This window comes from Salvia hispanica, chromosome 1, assembly GCF_023119035.1.
Source record: "Salvia hispanica cultivar TCC Black 2014 chromosome 1, UniMelb_Shisp_WGS_1.0, whole genome shotgun sequence".
In the NCBI taxonomy this organism is placed as follows: Eukaryota; Viridiplantae; Streptophyta; class Magnoliopsida; order Lamiales; family Lamiaceae; genus Salvia; species Salvia hispanica.
Genome location: NC_062965.1, coordinates 48,272,258 through 48,290,210, shown reverse-complemented (window position 1 = coordinate 48,290,210; position 17,953 = coordinate 48,272,258). Strand labels below are relative to the sequence as shown.

The 17,953-nt window shown below is 35.6% G+C and overlaps 3 protein-coding genes across 5 annotated transcripts; 1 reads left to right on the top strand and 2 right to left on the bottom strand.

Annotated features, from left to right (window-relative positions):
- The first annotated feature begins 3,619 nt into the window (after positions 1–3,619).
- On the top strand, positions 3,620–4,968 carry LOC125199224 (actin-depolymerizing factor 1-like). Its single transcript, XM_048097315.1, has 3 exons — positions 3,620–3,961; positions 4,484–4,749; positions 4,818–4,968. The coding sequence occupies exons 1-3, from the start codon at positions 3,620–3,622 to the stop codon at positions 4,966–4,968; spliced, it is 759 nt and encodes a 252-aa protein (XP_047953272.1).
- A 4,329-nt stretch (positions 4,969–9,297) lies between these two features.
- Positions 9,298–11,303, bottom strand: LOC125201985 (O-glucosyltransferase rumi homolog). 2 transcript variants are annotated; one of them, XM_048100295.1, is made up of 6 exons: positions 11,230–11,303; positions 10,544–11,049; positions 10,280–10,472; positions 10,143–10,207; positions 9,847–10,057; positions 9,298–9,768 (listed from the first exon to the last, which is right to left on the bottom strand). In XM_048100295.1, exons 2-6 carry the CDS (start codon positions 10,849–10,851, stop codon positions 9,415–9,417), a joined length of 1,131 nt encoding a protein of 376 aa, XP_047956252.1. In that variant the 5' UTR covers positions 10,852–11,049; positions 11,230–11,303; the 3' UTR covers positions 9,298–9,414. The 2 variants fall into 2 exon arrangements, with proteins under 2 accessions (XP_047956252.1, XP_047956250.1); XM_048100293.1 differs by having other exon boundaries at positions 11,162–11,299.
- Positions 11,304–14,929: 3,626 nt separating this feature from the next.
- On the bottom strand, positions 14,930–17,702 carry LOC125201750 (O-glucosyltransferase rumi homolog). 2 transcript variants are annotated; one of them, XM_048099989.1, is made up of 6 exons: positions 17,495–17,702; positions 16,582–17,105; positions 15,980–16,172; positions 15,806–15,870; positions 15,515–15,725; positions 14,930–15,429 (listed from the first exon to the last, which is right to left on the bottom strand). In XM_048099989.1, exons 1-6 carry the CDS (start codon positions 17,657–17,659, stop codon positions 15,076–15,078), a joined length of 1,512 nt encoding a protein of 503 aa, XP_047955946.1. In that variant the 5' UTR covers positions 17,660–17,702; the 3' UTR covers positions 14,930–15,075. The 2 variants fall into 2 exon arrangements, with proteins under 2 accessions (XP_047955946.1, XP_047955947.1); XM_048099990.1 differs by having other exon boundaries at positions 16,582–17,025.
- Positions 17,703–17,953: the final 251 nt, after the last annotated feature.

Sequence of the window (17,953 nt, the reverse complement as noted above, 5' to 3'; positions counted from 1 at the left end):
CCAAGAGCAAAATCGTGAGGACTTTGCCCAAAGTGGACAATATCATACTAATGCGGAGTTCGAGTGTGCACCACCGAGACCCAACAATCTTTTTTTGATCTTATTAAACGTCACACGACTCACACGACTCATCACTCTTTCAAGTTTTTCTAGTGAAATCTGGTCTAATTTTCAAACCTCAAGTCATTTCACAGTTGGATTAAATTATAATTGCAACTTTTTCGTCATAACTCTAATTTAGTCGACATATTTCTCGAAACATTTCTTGTACTATTATTAAGGCAATTCGATTCAATCGTTAAGAACATAGGTATCTGCTTAATCAAATTAGCTCATTCATAATATTGCTTAACCTTGGCATTTCTTTTCTTGAACCATGAAATATCTCTACATGCATGCTAATTACACAAATTATCTGGGGACGGAGGGTGTATAACTTTACTAATTTTATGGTTGGTTTTAGGAGGAATTACTTATCAAATTTAAGCCGAATATTTGGATCTTCATTTCATTTCAAGATTGAATTTTTCAGTGGCCCTTTTTCGAGAATTAGGGGGAAATGCTACTGCAGAAGAAACGTACAACCATAATTCAAAAAATAGAAAAACAAATTGAGAATAAATTTCCCAAACCCCATCAAATTGTGGTGGTACTCTATTTAGGCTTTCGATCTTCTTGCTTATCCGATCCATTGACTAATTTTAGGGTTTTTGCATTCTCTTTGGTGATGGAAATACAGGGAAATTGGACCCAATTTTATTTTATGTCATTTTGCATATAGGTGAATGACCATTAATTCTTCACTCTATTTTTTAGAACCGTGTGTAGGTAATTAATGTATTTGGGCCATTAAAGAATGATATAAGTATTGGGCCAATTTATTTCATTTTTTGGACCAATATTATTAGAATAATATCATAAATTTTATGTAAACTATCCCAAAATCTTGTAATTTTAATTAAATACTTGTTCTTAATTTTATTTATTTTCTTTTACTTCGACCATACTAATAGTTATTTCTGTTGTGTGACTGTTGTTGGATGCTCCGTTGAAAATTCTATAATTAAAAGTGATTGTTTATGATTATAATATTACTATTGTTTACAAAGAAGTTTTTTAAAATTTATGAATTAATGGTCATTGTTACCATCTAATAGGAGTTTCTATTTCTCAACATGTATGTTTTTGGTGATGAGAACATATGAACTATTTATTTATTTAAATTTGTAAACTATGTTGTAGTTTTCATTTTTAGTATTAAGTATACATGTTTAAAGTAAGAATATGTTGTTTTTATTTTAAAATTTTTAAAAATATTATACTTAGTAGTATTTTTATATTTTTATATGTATAAGTTCTTGAACATGTTTATATATGTATATTTAGGGTAGTGATAAAATGCAAACTCTATATATTGTACAAATTCCAAACTTTTCAACACAATGTCAACACAACGTCAACATAATGTCAATACAGTGTAAAATTTCAAATGTTGATGTCAACACAATATCAACACGGTGTTAATCATTGACACTGTGTTGATATTTTTTATATCTATTATTTTATAATATATTTTTTAATAATCTAGATCATAGTTTGGAGTTTGCATTTGATTACATTCGTGTATATCTAACTATGTGTTAGTCCTTACTCCTTAGTATATGCTTTGCCCACAAAATCCATTTTAAGTGCACATTTTTCCTTTTTTATACATCGTATTCAAATAACATATAGTACTACATTCTTAATATATAGTCATCATTGTCTCCTTTTTTATACTTTTATCTTACATTATTCTTCTCCGTTCAATCGAAAAAATATTCAGTGGTCCTTCCACACCATCATGGCACCATGAGGTGGTGTGTCCAACCAATTATTTATTGACAAATAAGAATACAAAAGGCAACACATCCAACTAGACATGTAATTATTTAGGAAACATTCATTATCCTACTTTTATGGAAAATTGCATAATATAAATATGGAAATTACTACTATATGGTATTTTGCATATCTATTATTAATAATAAAAAAATAAAATCATACTAATCGGGGGCAGACGGATCTGCTTCTCTCCTCCGCCGCCGGCGAAGAGGCTGGATGAATTTTGGGGCCAATTTCGGTGCGATTCCACTTCACGCAGTCCGGAATCGGTGATGGTTTGTTTCCTACGGCAATCACCGAATCGCGTATACGCTGCGGTGGATTCGGAATTTGTCAGTATAAAATCAAAATATTCAAAATCGGATCATGAATTGTTAATCAAAATAAGCTAGTGTGTATTTGTGTGTTTTGATTGGAGAAGAGAGAATAGTTACGAGGCGAATCCATGGCACCAAGAAAAGAAAAGAAACAAATATTAGCAGATGAAGAAGAAGAGATGGAGCTCTTTTAACGTTCATAAAAGCGGGTAGCCCTAATGTGTTGTTGTTCATCATCATCTGTGTGTGCGCGTTTCACTTCATAAATTAAGATTCATTATTATATAGTACTACTATGAATGTTAATGTGATTTACTAAAGAAAGTTGCACATTTTATAGTATTTGAATTTCTTATAAACATCGTTGTAGAAAGTGTAAGTAAGATAGGAGGAGTATTTGTGTTGATTATTGGAAGCCCTTGACCCAAACTATTTGATGAAGGAAAAACGTACTACGTAGTATATACGTAGTGTTCAGTTTCCTAGATAAAATAATATACTCCCTCCGTCCCACTTAAAATGCAACATTTGAAAATCGACATGAGATTTTATGTAGTGTTGTTTTGTGAGTTAATGAAGAGAGAGTAAAATAAGAGAGATGAAAAAGTAGAGATATAGTTGTTTCTATTTTAGGAAACTTTTCATTTTTAATGAGACGGCCAAAAAAGGAAAACGATGCATTTTTAATGGGACAGAGGGAGTATAATTTAGGTTTGAGTACTACTAATTATCCCATGATTATTCATCTAAAATTGAATTGCGAGATTGAATCTTATGAACCAAACATACTACATATTTGATCTCGGGATATAATTTTGAAAATTTAACATGTTGTCTCTTATTCGTCTCTGAACCATCTCATCTCTTCACTATTCATGGGCCCCACTGTACTTTTCAGCTCATCTCTTAACTAAGAGACAGCACCTGCATCCCTCTATCTCTTAACCATCTCTTAACTATTCATTCAATTTCATTTTTTATTTTTAATTCCAACAAATTCAATTAATAGAAACACACTTCATTAAATAAAATAAATATTACAATTTAAAAGCCTAAAAAAATACATAATTTAAAATCCTAAAAAATAAAAAAAAATACATAATTAAAATACTCTAAGGGTGTCTCCACCAGTGTCCTTCCCACTCGCCCGTCGCGGACGGGCGACCTGACGGCCGCCCACGCCCGTCCCGTGTGCCCCTGCGATGGCCTCGCCCCTCCCGTCGACGTCCGACCGGACGTCCGCCACTGTGGCGAAGGTCAGACGTCCCGGTCGGACGTCCGACATTTTAAATTTTTTATTTATTATTATTATTATTATTTTTTAAATAAACTCTATAAATAGGGCTCCCCCAACTTCATTTCATTCACACCACTTGTGTTGACAAGTTTCTCTCTCTACAAATTTCATTTCTACTACAATGGAGTACAATAGAAACTCCTCCACCACGAGCGGAGGGAACACACCCTCGATTCCCATCGGATCGGAGGGAAATTTTGCGGGGATGAATCCCCAGATGGCGGGGATGGGCGGTATGCCGGCGATGACTCCCCAAATGTTCTACAATATGTACATTTGGATGAGTCAAATGGGTCAGATGATGCCGGGGGCAGCGGGTACGCCGGCAAATATGTCGAGGATGGGTGGGACTGCGGGGATGGGTGGGACTATGCCAGGGGCAATGGGGATGGGCGGTACGCCGCCAAATATGTCGGTGAGTGGGTCGATGCAGCACAGGAGCCCGAGGATGCCTAGAGAATCTGTCTATCGGCCATATACAGATTTGTTGGCCATTCCACCAAACAAAAAGTCGCAGCCGTTGATGAAATAACGCGGGAGTCGACGAGTATTTGGAAAGCCCGATCCGCGTTTCTTCCAAATCGCCGACTCCTAAATTTGCCCTTTTCAACGCTTTCTCTCTTTCCAACTATTCAATTTTCCCCTTAATTTTATCGCACCTACAAAGCCAATAAACCATCCCCAAACCCTACTAAACTGCCGTTCAATTTCTCCCCTTTTCCGATTTCCGATTTTTCCGCGTCGTGTGTAATTCTACTCGATTTTTTCAGCTTAATTTGATTCATTTTTTTAATTAGACATGGCCGATCGATTGTACGATGATTTTGGAAATATGTAACTGAATATGCATTCTGAAATGCGTAGTCAGTTACGCATTTGGAAAACCACCAACATAAAATATATTAAAAAAAGTTAATTTTTTCCAATAGTATGCTTAAAACCTTCTGCACTTGATCAAGAATGCTTCTGTCATTTATCCGAGCAGGCGAATTCGGCATCTGGGGTTGCTGTGGACGACGCGTGCAAGCTGAAGTTTCTGGAGCTCAAGGCAAAACGTTGCTTCAGGTACATTGTGTTCAAACTTGACGACGGACTCCAGCAAGTGGTGGTGGAGAAGGCCGGGGGCCAAGACGAGACTCACATCGACCTCAACAACAGCTTGCCTGCTGATGATTGCCGGTATGCTGTGTACGACTACGACTTCACAACTGATGAGAACTGCCGCAAGAGCAAGATTTTCTTCATTGCTTGGTGAGATCACATGAATCTTCAATTTGCAAGTAGTGTTTTTTGATGAAATTATTGGGATATTGTCTCAGGTGTCCTGAGACTTCAAAGGTGAGGACCAAGATGCTTTACGCGAGCTCAAAAGACCGGTTCAAGAGAGAGTTGGATGGCATTCAGGTTGAGTTGCAAGCAACTGATGCAAGTGAGATGAGCATGGACATCTTCAAGGAAAGAGCTTATTAGTTCAAGTTTCTATTTTTGTTACTTTTTTCAATTTTGACATATGTTCATGTCAACTGAGCCTAAATCTTCTCTTCTTGATGCAACAAAAAAATATGATGATTTTCTCTTGAATCCATTTCTCTTATTTCTGACTCACAGACCATCCCTTTCCTTCAACATAAATCTTGTATCTTACATAACAACACTTGATGTGTTGAATTGAATGTATCATGCACAAACATGCTATCTCTGCATAACCTTTACTATTTTAATACTACTGCAAAATTTTGTAAAAAAAACTCACTAATAACAAAATCAAAGCTGATGCAATAAACAAACAACTTCGATTTTGATTTCATGGCACAAATTGCTTATAATTAACTGAAACTTCATCATTCAACATGATGTTTTCAAATCTTATCAATCATTACTAACTTTTTATAACTAAAATGTTTTAAGTAGAAAAAAAAGTTATAAACTTACCAAGTTGGAAAAGTATGTGCTACAATTGCCTAACTTTTACGAAAGCAAAAAATTCGTTTCTAACAAATGAAAATGAACCATTTCCTTTTTCTTATATTTAAATGTGCATATAATTAACTTGGCCCAGAACATAGCATTACTCCAGCCCATTTTCTTTACCAAAAATTGTGGGCCCAACTTGAAAATAATTATCTTGGCCCAATTTCCAAAAGAAATACTACTAATAGCTATGGAATTCAAATCCCTTTCGTTCTCCACACCAGCCATCTTCATCGCTGCAACTCTTCACTGCACTCTCGTTCCTCTCTTAGTTTCGTTTGTCTGCCATTCAACCAAAAATAGTTTTGAAAAGTGGGAGACATGTGATTGAGGAAGACATAAATCTCCAATTGTTGAGATTTTGGCGGCAACAACTTTTTCAGTATAAACTAAAAATAGAAATAAAAAGATAGCTTGGGTTCATTTCAAAGAAAAGAATTGGACTTGTAAAAGAACAATTGTTATAGGCCCAAAAGTAAATATATAAGTATTATTTTACTCTCTATAGATCAAAATAAACAAAGGTGAAAATTTTTTTATGCACAAACAACGTCTTGGAGAATAAAATAATAGAAAAAGTTAGGGTGTTATACCATTTGTAGTAGAGGCGTTTCATTTTCACCACTCATTTAGAAAATGATAATAAATAATTAAAGTAGAAAGAAAGTAAAGTAAGAGAAAAAATAATATAGAGAAGATTCTTATCTATATTATTCTCTATCTTACTTTACTCTTTCTTCATTCTAACTATTTATTATCATTTTTCCAAAATAAGTGCTCAAAATGGTACGCCTTTACTACAGAGGGACGGAGGTAGTAATAATATAATGAACTACAAATTTATTAGTACCTGTTTGTTTTATTTATTTATTTTTTTGGTTTGACCACTTAGTGATTCGACTAATCCTGAAAGTCTTCCAGTGAGTTGTGGGGTTTGATCCGGTAATCTTAAGGTCGAGTTGACCACGCTATCGGTGACAGGTCCGCGCTATCAACTTCGCTATAACCAATTGGTTGTACTTGTTATACTATGAGTAAAATATATTTCTCTCACCATTGGGAATATACTAGAGGGGTATATACCTATATATATTGGTCACTTTGCATGTACTAACTTTCTAGATAAAATATGACCTCTTATTATATTTTGACTAAAGTGATGAAAGGTGGTAGTATAATATTATTATGTGAAAGATCTAAATCGTTTCATGCAAGTAAATTAAGTAATTATGTATTGTAAAGCGTTGACATTTGAATTCGGCAGGTGGAAAGATGAATGATTAGATACTCCAGACAGATCACTATGATTTAATTACGTGCTGACCTCAACTTTGCTCGTCTCTTATTTATTTAAATTTAAACCATCACATTACACATGTGTACTTAATAAAAGCGTTAATTAGCAGTAAATATATCGAGAATATAAACTTGGTGTGTGATAGATTCCAATTGTTTAAACTTTAATGTGGGGAAGGTAATGGAATTCATCAAGTAAAAGAGTTGTTTGGCATTCAATCAATTATAATGGTTGCACAAAAAAGGCTGGTTCAAGCTGCCATGAAGACAGGGCGGCCTTTAACATTTTTTTCTTTCCATTGAGCAAAAAATGTTATGTAAAGTCTGTCTAATTTTAAGTTTTGTATATTCGCGATGTCTAAACTTTAAAAATACTATGTAAAGTCTCTAAACTTTGAAGTTAATTTGCTTTTCTTTTAAGATTAACAATATTTGCCAAAGTTCATGTGGGTATCAATATTTGGCGATTGGTGGAGTGGGTAAACGTACTCATGAAGAAAATGATCTTTTACGTGGAAATGAAAGAATATGGAGTAAATTAATAAAGAAAATATTGTAGAATAAAAAATGGCTTTAGTTTATGGCCAGATGGATGTGTATGGGTTAAGTTTAAAATAGATAATTAGTTTCTTAATATATTTAGACACTAATTTGTAAAGATAAACGAAGGAACCACAATCGTGCCACGTACGTGATGCCTTATTCGGATTTTGGCCATGATTCTAGATTTCTAGATATTCTTCTTCAATGTAAATTTGCAATAATTTATTTCAAATTTATCAACATGGCTTTGTCATCATTATGCTTTAACTTTGCTGCACGAATGGGCAACGCAATTGATTCCGGAGCAGCAGAATTGCAAGATTGGTACTACCTCAATCCTATTACAAGTGAGTCATTTTTCTTTTTCGGGTGTCAAATTATAAGTGGATCATTTTCATTTTTAGAAAAAAAAAATAATATGTTTACAGCCTTATTCTATTCTCTCACTTACTAATTTTAACGCAACATTTAAAGTTCACTGGAAAAAACCAAACTTTTGTAAAAATTCTTGACTTTAGAAACATTTTGCCCAAGATCAATTAACCCTTAATGCATATGAGAGACATAAACGGTATTATGTATTTTTCCGTCCTAACTAAGTTGACTAGTTGAGTCACAATGAGTAAATTGCAAAAATTGTTTTGGACAATAAAGGATGCATATTCGTGGTACCTTATGAAAATAAATTGCTCTTGAGGTATTTGGAAAAGATCTTTGATTCATTTGAGGTACTTTTTCTAATTTTTCTTTTCCATTTTTCATTTCAACTTAATGACACTATTGACATTTTCTTTTTATCCGCCACTAGCTTATTCAATGTGGCTGCATGTTTGCCGAAATTTTTTCACGTCTAATTAATGATTTACAGATACAGAGGTAACGAAAATATGTGGTGATTGTATATTTTAACTTATCATCTTCTCTTCTCTCTATTCTCTCTCTTATTTCTTTTACAGTTTTGATCTTACACATTTTTAAAAATTATGATCTTATTTTACTCGGTTACTTCATTTTTTCATGAATAGAAGGCACACCAAACTAAGAAAAGGTCAATAGCGCCCTTAAGACTGAAAATGGCTAAATGGGAAAAAATATGATATGAAAAAGCACCTCAAATGAATTACGGAGTAAAATTTAATTTGTTAAAAAACCTCGGATACAATATTTTTCACGAAATGCTACAAATGTGCATCATATATTGTCCAAATACCATCAGTTCATTCTTTTATTGAACATTGATATTTTTCAATTTTTTTTAATATTTTTATCGTGATATCATATTTTGGATTTTATGACTATGATTCTTTGGGAAATATTATTATTAGTATTTTGCAAGACATATACACTTGGTTCTCTTCTACTCCCTCCGTCCACGAATAAAAGTCTCGTTTTTCCATTTTGGTCCATCGATGAATAGGAGTCCCAGTTTATAATTACCATAAAATGATAAAGAGACTCACATTTCACTAACTCATTCCACACATATCATTTAAAATTAATATATATAAGTGAGACTCCCACCAGCATTCCACTAACTTTCTTCCGCCCACTTCTGTTAATATTTCTTAAAACTCGTGCTGAATAGAAATGAAACTCTTATTCGTGAACGGAGAGAGTATTATTTATTTTTAGTATCGTTGGTGTAAGATTAAACTAGCGTATAGTAGTAAAATTATACACTAGCAGTAGCAGGTCAAGGATTCGATTTCTACCCATATAAATAGAGCAAATTATTTGGCCAATCTTCTATCGCTTCAAGTGTTGACTTTTGGGACAAGGATTAATCATTTAACTGCTTCGTCAGGAGACATGCCTTAGAAATCCAAAATATAAAGATAATAGTAGTAACACACTAGCCTTTTGTTACGTTATAGTACTATCAAATAAATGTCATAACAAGATTTAATACGCATAATAGACAATATATATAATAAAATATACACATAATAATTCTCACATAATTGTATCCGAATAAAATTTATTTATGTATAGAATAAATAGTTTTGTAAGGATTCTTATTAATTTTATAAATATAAATAGTTTCTGCCTTAAATCAATTGCTTAAATTATAAGAACAAAGAGAAAAAGCAAAAAAAATCAATTACATCAATGTACATTGTCTTTTTTCCTCCAATACTCATCTTCCAACGCCTTCACCTCGTCCATGGCCTCCGTTTTCACACGTGCAAACGGTCCGAGGTCAAAAGGTGGAGGCATCGTGCATGGAGGTGAATCACTAGGGAACTTCTCCATTGATTCCTCCATGAATTCCCTCCATTTCCCATCTGCATTGCAAGCCAGCGCCTCCGAGCAGAGCTCAGTCGCGTTCGGAGGGATCTTAGGCTTGTACTTGAGCAGCTTTGCGTACTCACTCAGCAGATGAAACATGTAATCGTAAACATTCTCCATGCTCAAACTCTCCCGGGCGAAATGGCTTCCGGCCTCACCAATCTCCTTGGCCTAATAAAACAAGATTTCAGTAAAAACTCCAATTAGTTTGTAGCGGACAATATCAAACTAATGTGCAGTCGATGTTACCTCTGCAGTGTGATTGTTGCCCCATTGAACAGCAAATTTGATGGACTTGCAAATTTGGGAGTCTCGAACGGGCCAGTAATGGCGTTGAGGGACGAGGCCGCGTGAGAAGAAGTCGTGCCAACGTGACTGGATGAGCAATGTGGGTGAGTTGCAGGCCAGAATGTATCTCTGACTCACGGACCATGACCGTCCTTCTACATAAATCTTGTACCTTACATCAACATGGCAGAAGAGAATCAAGAATCAAAAATAACACTTGTTGAATTGAATGCATCATGGTTTCTGTCAAAAACCACCTGTGGGTGCACTGCTTTGCAAGATTCGACTGATCGAACCCTCTTTGAGTCTCTTGTTGCCAATCCTGTAGAGAGAAAGTTGGTATATATTTATAATTGGCATGGTTAAAGATAGGAAAAGAGATGTTACAACTTACAACGGTGTAAAGGCGGGCATTCCAGTCGTTTTGAAGAGTGAGATTGCAGTGCATGAGTAGATATCTTTGGCGGTAAACCCTGGGGTCACCTTTCCAGTAGGCATAAGGCACTCTCTCTTCCCATTTCAACATTTCCATTTCTTCCTTTATCTCTTTCACAAACTTGCTCCATGGCTTTATATTTCTCTCTGCCCTGCGGATATCCCACTTTACTATCTAGAAGCGGGAAATGAAAAAATTGAATCGAAGAAGAAGATTACGTACCAGCCCCAAAAGCTCCAATCGGGGAAGACGATATCGAAGGTGGTACTATTTGCGGAGTACCTGAAGAGCGGGGGCGGAGGCGGCCCCTCCGGCCCGTACTGGTCCGCGCTCACCACCGGCAGATCTTCGCAGTCAAACATGAGGTCCAGATCGGGCAATTTTCCAGGATACCTCCTCATCAGCTGCGCGAGCCCCCACAGCGTGAACTGCACGCGCGACTGATACGCCTCCGCGAATTTCTCCACGTACATTTTCCCGCCCAAAATCGTCAGCCGGAAGTGCGCCGTGGGCCGCGCCCCCTCCACCATTTCCTCGGTGACTCCTGTTTTTCTCCAGTGGCGCAGGTCTTCGTGGATCCATCGGAAGTAATCGGGGCAGCTGGATCCGCTTCTCTCCTCCGCCGGCGACGGATGAATTTTGGGGCAAATTTCGGTGCGATTCCACTTCACGCAGTCCAGAATCGGTGATGGTTTGTTTCCTACGGCAATCACCGAATCGCGTATACGCTGCGGTGGATTCGGAATTTGTCAGTATAAAATCAAAATATTCAAAATCGGATCATGAATTGTTAATCAAAATAAGCTAGTGTGTTTTGATTAGAGAAGGGAGAATAGTTACGAGGCGAATCCGTGGCGCCAAGAAAAGAAAAGAAATAAATATGAGCAGAGGAAGAAGAGATGGAGCACTTTTAACGTTCATAAAAGAAGCGGGAAGCCTTGGCCTTGACCACAATATGTTGTTGTTCATCATCATCAATGTGGCATGTGTGTGTGTTTCACTTCATAAATTAAGATTCATTACTTATTATATAGTACTACTACTATGAACGTTAATGTGATTTATTAAAGAAAATTGCACATGGAGTATTTGAATTTCTTATAAACATCGTTGTAGAAAGTGCAAGTAAGATAGGAGGAGTATTTGTGTTGATTATTGGAAGCCGTTGACCCAAACTATTTGATGAAGGAAAATCGTACTACAAGTATATATAGGTAGTGTTCGATTTCCTATATAAAATAATATATAATGTAGGATTTGAATACTACTAATTATCTCATGATTATCCATCTAGAATTGAATTGTGAGATTGAATCTTATAAACTAAATACACTAAATATTTAATCTCAGGATACAATTTTGCAAATTTAACACACCATAGTTGAGTTGAAATTTATAGACCAATACTTTTTGACGTTGATGATTTTTTTCTTAATAAATTTCATTGATAAATAATGCTAAAAAGTAACAAGATGGCTTGTAGCGTGGGTATTTTCTTTTTATTCCTCTAAATGAAGTACCCCTTCGTACGTGATTAAATATTCCATATTTGACCGTTACGAGTTTTAAGAAATTGTTTGACTTTATATAGTAGTAAAGTGGGTAGAAAAGTTAGTGAAATGTGGAGTCTACTTTTATATATTGATTTTATAAATAAAAGTGAATTGCATGAGTTAGTGGAATGTATGGTCCACTTACTTAAATATAGTAAAAGGGAAATGAAACATTTATTGATGGACGACGAAAAAGGGAAAATGGAACATTTAATGGATACAAATTTACTAGTTAGATCACCTTCAACCATACACCAAATCCTCTTTTTGATTTAAAAAAGTTTTCCAACCATATACACTGTATCCAATTTTTGGAATTTTTTAATGAAACAACATCAAATTTAAAGTAAACACCAAAATTGAGTATTTTAGACCATCTCCAATCATACACCAAAACTCATTTTTGGCGTAGATAATTTGTCCAATCGTACACCAAACTCAAACCCATTTTTGAGTTTTTCAATGGAATAACACCAAATATGGTGTTTACTCTAAAATTTTGTTAGACAAATACTTAAAAATGGTGTAAACTTAAATATGGGGTAAATGGTTGGAGTAAAACTATTTTTTAGTATGACGTATACTCAAAAATAGCTTTGAGTTTGACGTAAATGGTTGGAGATGGCCTTACTGCAAAACTTTTTGAAATATTACATAACAGTTCTAATTATTATGACTGATTAAATAATTACAAGAGATTCCAAATATATCTCCATATTAAAACGTGCTGACTGCTGACCTCAACTTTGCTCGTCTCTTATAATTATTTAAATTATCACATTACAGATGATGATTAATAAAAGGCTTAAATAGAAATAAATATATGGAGAATATAAAATTAGTGCGTGACAGATTCCAAATCGTATATGCACATCAAATATCACATGGTTCAATATTTCCACCGTGGATTAGCTAGCATAAATCAATTAATCCATCAAATTATTGAGTAGTAATTTAGATGGCTGCACAAGTTGCTTTAATTGACTATGTTTATTTATTATTGTATGGTAAATATATTTAAATTTAAAGGCCAGTACGCCACGAATATGCATGTTTAACCGGCCGGTTCCGGTTCTATCCGGTCTGGTTTGACCGGGTACTCGGTTACAAATTTTCATGAATTCTTGAATCGGAATCGGAACCGGAACCGGAACCGGATCCGACCGGTTCTTATCCGGCCGATTCCGGTTACTAATCAGATCCGGTTTATAGTTTTAATTTTAATTTTTTTTAAATAATTCAACATCTAGAAATATAGCATTTATACCTAAAAATTCAGAAAAACACACAAAAATAAAAATCAACAAGATAACAATATTCATCATCCAATATTCTAATACTTAAAAACAATAATTCAATAAATACCTAAAAAGTATAACACCTAAAATTTAAATCAACACACAACAAAATACTAACAAGTATACACCTAGACACATGCAACACCACACACACACACACAACACCTTAACGCGCACACACATCCCCATGCACACACAATCCCTATAAGATAATTGGATTCTAATTAATAGTATCTTATAAAATCTAAAATTGATTTATTATTCGGTTCCGGATCTGTTCCGGGTAGAATCAGAACCGAAATTTTTGAGAATATTATAACCGATACCGGAAAACCGGTTCCCGATTCCTTAATTATCCGGTCAGTTCTGCTTCTATTTTCGGGTACCTGAGAACTAGAGGACCGATTAAGCAGGCCTAGCCACGAAAGATTCGAACCTGAGACATTTGACCTCATGTATTAGAGCATCTCCAATGCAAATAGGCCAGCCACTCTCTCTCCCTGCCACGTCAGCAGCACTAAAAATCCACCTGCCACATCAGATTTAGGCCAGCCATAGGCCAGACGCAATAAAAATAATTCAAAATATACTACATTTACGGAATTAAAATTACGATTAAATTACCGAATTAAATTTACGAGATATATACGGAAAAATTCATTAATTTTATTTAAATAAAAAAAGTACATTAACTTAAAATAAAAAAAATTACATAATAAAAAAAAATCCGGGCTTCCACATACGAGCCACCGCCCCACTCTACTCCTCACTAATTTATTAAAAAAATACATTAAAAAATGTTAGTATGCCTTGAATCCGTTATAGTTTGCCGCTAGTTGTTGTTGTTCATCGCTAGATGTTGCTCTTGTACAGAAATTTAGAGATAGAGAAAATCGCGTTTATATAGTTTTTCAAAAATTAAAAAAAAAATAAAAAATAGCGCTGGCCGATCGGCACGCCACAATGGCGGCCAGCGCCACGCAACCGGCTAGCCCACGCCGAAATTTTGGCCGATTTCCCGCTGACCTACTCCAATGGTTCGGCTAGCCGACCAGCTAGCGACGCGAATCGGCTAGCCGGCATTGGAGATGTTCTTAACCTCTTTATTGTTTGGCCAACTCATAAAGGAGGGTGCCATGTGTAAAATAAATTAGGTAAGATATCTTAGGTTAAGATTTCGATTAAAATTCTACTCCGAGATATCTATAAATTTATTGATATTTGACTTTGTAATAGTGTTTAGTGTTTGAATTCAAATACTCTGACCTATTTATATGATAATCTAACATAAAACTGATTTTGAACATGGTCGTGCTGTATATATGTATAAATAATCAACTTTTTAATGTAAAAATATTTAAACTGATCAATCTTAACAATGTTATTGGAAGAACTCAAGAAAGATAATCACTAGAGAAATAAAAACAGAAATACCGAAGAATGAAAAGAGTTAAGAATAATGTTTAAGATTTGGGCCGAAGAAATATTTGAATTTAGGCTGAAATTTTAAATTGGACCAAAGAAAGTTTGTTTGGGCTGTTTTATAGCCGAAACACATTGTTTGGAAATCCTTTGATTAATTTTTTTGTACATTAACAGTCGTGTATTTCATTTGTTGAAAAAGTGTTTTGATAGAGATTGGTATCACTAATTTATATGCACGTGAAAATATATGAAATGTTTTTTATTGAATATAAATCATAATTTGTTGAAAAACTCATACCAAGCCAAATAAGTATATTAGAGGTGTTAGTCAGTTAGGCATCAATCATATGTTGATCACCTTGAAGTACATAATTTATCTTTCCATGCATAAGTGACCTATACATTATACAATACAATACAAACTCAATTACTTTTAATACATTCCTCTCAAGAAACTCTACCATGGGATTTTGATTAACTATCGTTGCTTTGCCCAATACCGTTCTTCCCATGCTTCAACTTGTCTTGTTGCCTTGGCCTGTTCATCAACCAAAGCCTTGAATTCTTGATCCTCATAAGGTGGAGGCATTGTGCATGGAGCCGAATCACTAGCCGACTTCTCCATGGATTCTTCCATGAACTTTCTCCAGTTCCCATCTGCTGAGCACGCCAATGATTCCGAGCACACTTCCACTGCGTTTGGAGGGACCTTCGGCTTGTACCTCAACAGCTTCGCGTACTCATTTAGCAGATGGAATATGTAGTCATACACATACTCCATCTTCATATCCTCGTGGATAAACCGGCTCCCCCTTTCTCCAATCGCCTTTGCCTAACAACCACACACAGTTCAAAAAGGCTCACATCATGAGCTATATAGTGTGAGATTTGATGATATTTAATGTTGTAAACAAGACCTTTGCAGTGTGATTGTTGCCCCATTCAACAGCAAATTTGAGTGACCTGCATTTGTCACTGTCTTTGACAGGCCAGTAATGTTTTTGAGGGGTCATGCCCCTTATGAAGAAATCATGCCAGCGCTGCGTCATTAGCAAGGTAGGCGAGTCGCAGGCAAATATGTACTTTTCGCTCACGGACCACCCCCACCCTTCTATGTAAATCTTATACCTGAAATCAAGTAAGCAGACAGTGAATCATCAGTTTCGAAATACTCGAATGTACTATGCTCCTACAGAACTATTACTAACCGGTGGGTGCACTGATCTTCTATGTTGGAGTGCTGATATCCTTCTTTAGCCTCTGCATCCCAATTCTGAAACAGTACAAACATTCATATATAATGAACACATCACTAGGCAAGAATGTATATGCAATTCATGTTAACCTATAATAAGATGTGATATAGTTGCAGATATGCATACTTGAACATAGAGGCGCGCGTTCCAGTCATTTTGATCAGTGGCATTGCACTGCATAAGCTCACCCCGCCAAGGGCATACGTGCGGATTCCCCTTCCAGTAGGCATAGGGCACTCTGTCCTCCCATCTCGTCTTCGCATTCCCTTCTTTAATTGCCTTCAACATACTTCTCCATGGCCTTATATTTATCTCTGCCCTGCTCAAATCAATGACAAATTCAAAGAAAAACTCAATAACTACGCAAAATAACTCAGGATAAATGAAATATATGTGTTTGTCATGACCACTTCCACAAATCAATGTCACATTTGGTGTATTCGAGTTCATTTTAGTGAATATTAAATCAAATGTAGCATATTTCTTGAGAAAAAGATTATAGTGCTCTCATGGTCCATGGAGCTCGAGTTCTATGAAGAAAACTTTAACTAAAGTTGATACCAATTTTCAAAATTAGAGCAGAAATTCAACCAAATGCAATTACTACCAGCACTAAACTAGATTAAGTTGGTATATATTAATAAAAAAACATTGCAACCAATAAAATCAGAGAATGAATTCAACAAATTTTCAAAAAAAAAAAGAAAGAGAGAGACTTAGTGGATTACCAGCCCCAAAACGACCAATCGGGGAAGACGATATCCAAGCTCCGCGAATCCGAGCAGTAGCGAAACACCGGCGGCGGTCCACGCCCGATCTCCGCCTCCGGCACGACGGGCCGGTCATCGCAGTCGAACATCAGCTCCAAATCCGGCAATCTACCAGGGTACAACCTCATCAGCTGCGCGAATCCCCAAATCGTGAACAGATCGCGCGTCTGGATAGACTGCCGGAATTTCTCCACGTACATTTTCCCGCCAGAAATGGTGAGGCGGAAATGCGCCGTTCGCCGCGCCTTCTCCACCATAGCCTCGGTGATTCCGGTCTCCCTCCAGTGGCGCAAGTCGCGGTGGATCCATCGGAAGTATTCCGGGCAGGATCCGGGCGACGGCTTCGGGCAGGGTTGCGATTTCGGGTAGGTTTTCGGGCAGACGTTGGTTCGGTTCCATGAGCTGCAGTCCAGTGGAAATTCAAGCGTTTTTGCCGTTTTGTTGCTACAAATTTGGGAATAGTAATATTTTGAATATTGACTCTGCCAAAAATTTCCAGAAAAAAAACCTCGTCTATTAATTGAAAATTCATAATAAAATTCCGTAAAAAATCAATGAAATTTCATCACATACATTCAATTAAGAAGTTCAACAAACCAAATCAAATAGAATTAATAATCGCTAGCCTTCATTTTCCAGAATTCATCATTTCATCAATACTTAATTTCAATTTTCAATCTCCTAGCTAATACTCTATCACACAAAAATATCGAGAACTTCAATTTTAAAAGTCAAATCAATTCCAATTATAATACGTAAATGTATATATATTGACAAACATCACGATAAATTAACTCAGCATTAAAAAATTATGCATGAATTATTTGCATGTATGCAATCAATCGCCCAAGGTTCATGAGAGGATACTTACGAGATCAATCCAGCCGGCGAAGGCTAAAAAGGAAACGGAGATGAAGATGAAGCAGAATAGTTGACTCAACGCTAGTTTTGGTCTGTTTTTCACTGATTTCCAGAATCCAACAAGCATAGAGTCTCTCTGAAAATCCAAACTCCTCGACCATGGCATTTTCTTCATAGAGAGAGAGATTAAGGTGTTTAATTACGAAATGTAGAATACAAAATTGTGATAAACCAATTAAAATTATTATCTAGAAAAAGAAGAGTTGGAATTAATACGTTAAAATATGTTTTGATTTTGTCATATTTTGAGCAAGAAAGTCTAAGTAGTCAATTTAATGGCCGTAGGGGTTGGAGTGTTGTAGCGTGTGGTTTCATTCATAAGTACTATTCCCTCCTAAATACTCATTCTTAAGCACTATTCCCTCCTAAATACTCCTTTTGTACGATCCATATTGAACCAACACGAGTT

What these genes read in the sequence shown, in the direction of transcription:
- LOC125201750 (XM_048099989.1), bottom strand. Translation starts at nt 17,659, where the DNA reads ATGAAGAAAATGCCATGGTCGAGGAGTTTGGATTTTCAGAGAGACTCT. An exon ending in GATTGGTCGTTTTGGGGCTG is followed by an intron (nt 16,173 to 16,581) that starts GTAATCCACTAA and finishes TGATTTGAGCAG; the next exon opens with GGCAGAGATAAATATAAGGC. An exon ending in GAAGATCAGTGCACCCACCG is followed by an intron (nt 15,726 to 15,805) that starts GTTAGTAATAGT and finishes ACTTGATTTCAG; the next exon opens with GTATAAGATTTACATAGAAG.
- LOC125199224 (XM_048097315.1), top strand. Translation starts at nt 3,620, where the DNA reads ATGGAGTACAATAGAAACTCCTCCACCACGAGCGGAGGGAACACACCC. An exon ending in CGAGGATGCCTAGAGAATCT is followed by an intron (nt 3,962 to 4,483) that starts GTCTATCGGCCA and finishes TTATCCGAGCAG; the next exon opens with GCGAATTCGGCATCTGGGGT. An exon ending in AAGATTTTCTTCATTGCTTG is followed by an intron (nt 4,750 to 4,817) that starts GTGAGATCACAT and finishes ATATTGTCTCAG; the next exon opens with GTGTCCTGAGACTTCAAAGG.
- LOC125201985 (XM_048100293.1), bottom strand. Translation starts at nt 11,296, where the DNA reads ATGATGATGAACAACAACATATTGTGGTCAAGGCCAAGGCTTCCCGCT. An exon ending in TGGCGCCACGGATTCGCCTC is followed by an intron (nt 11,050 to 11,161) that starts GTAACTATTCTC and finishes AATCCACCGCAG; the next exon opens with CGTATACGCGATTCGGTGAT. An exon ending in GCAACAATCACACTGCAGAG is followed by an intron (nt 9,769 to 9,846) that starts GTAACATCGACT and finishes TTGTTTTATTAG; the next exon opens with GCCAAGGAGATTGGTGAGGC.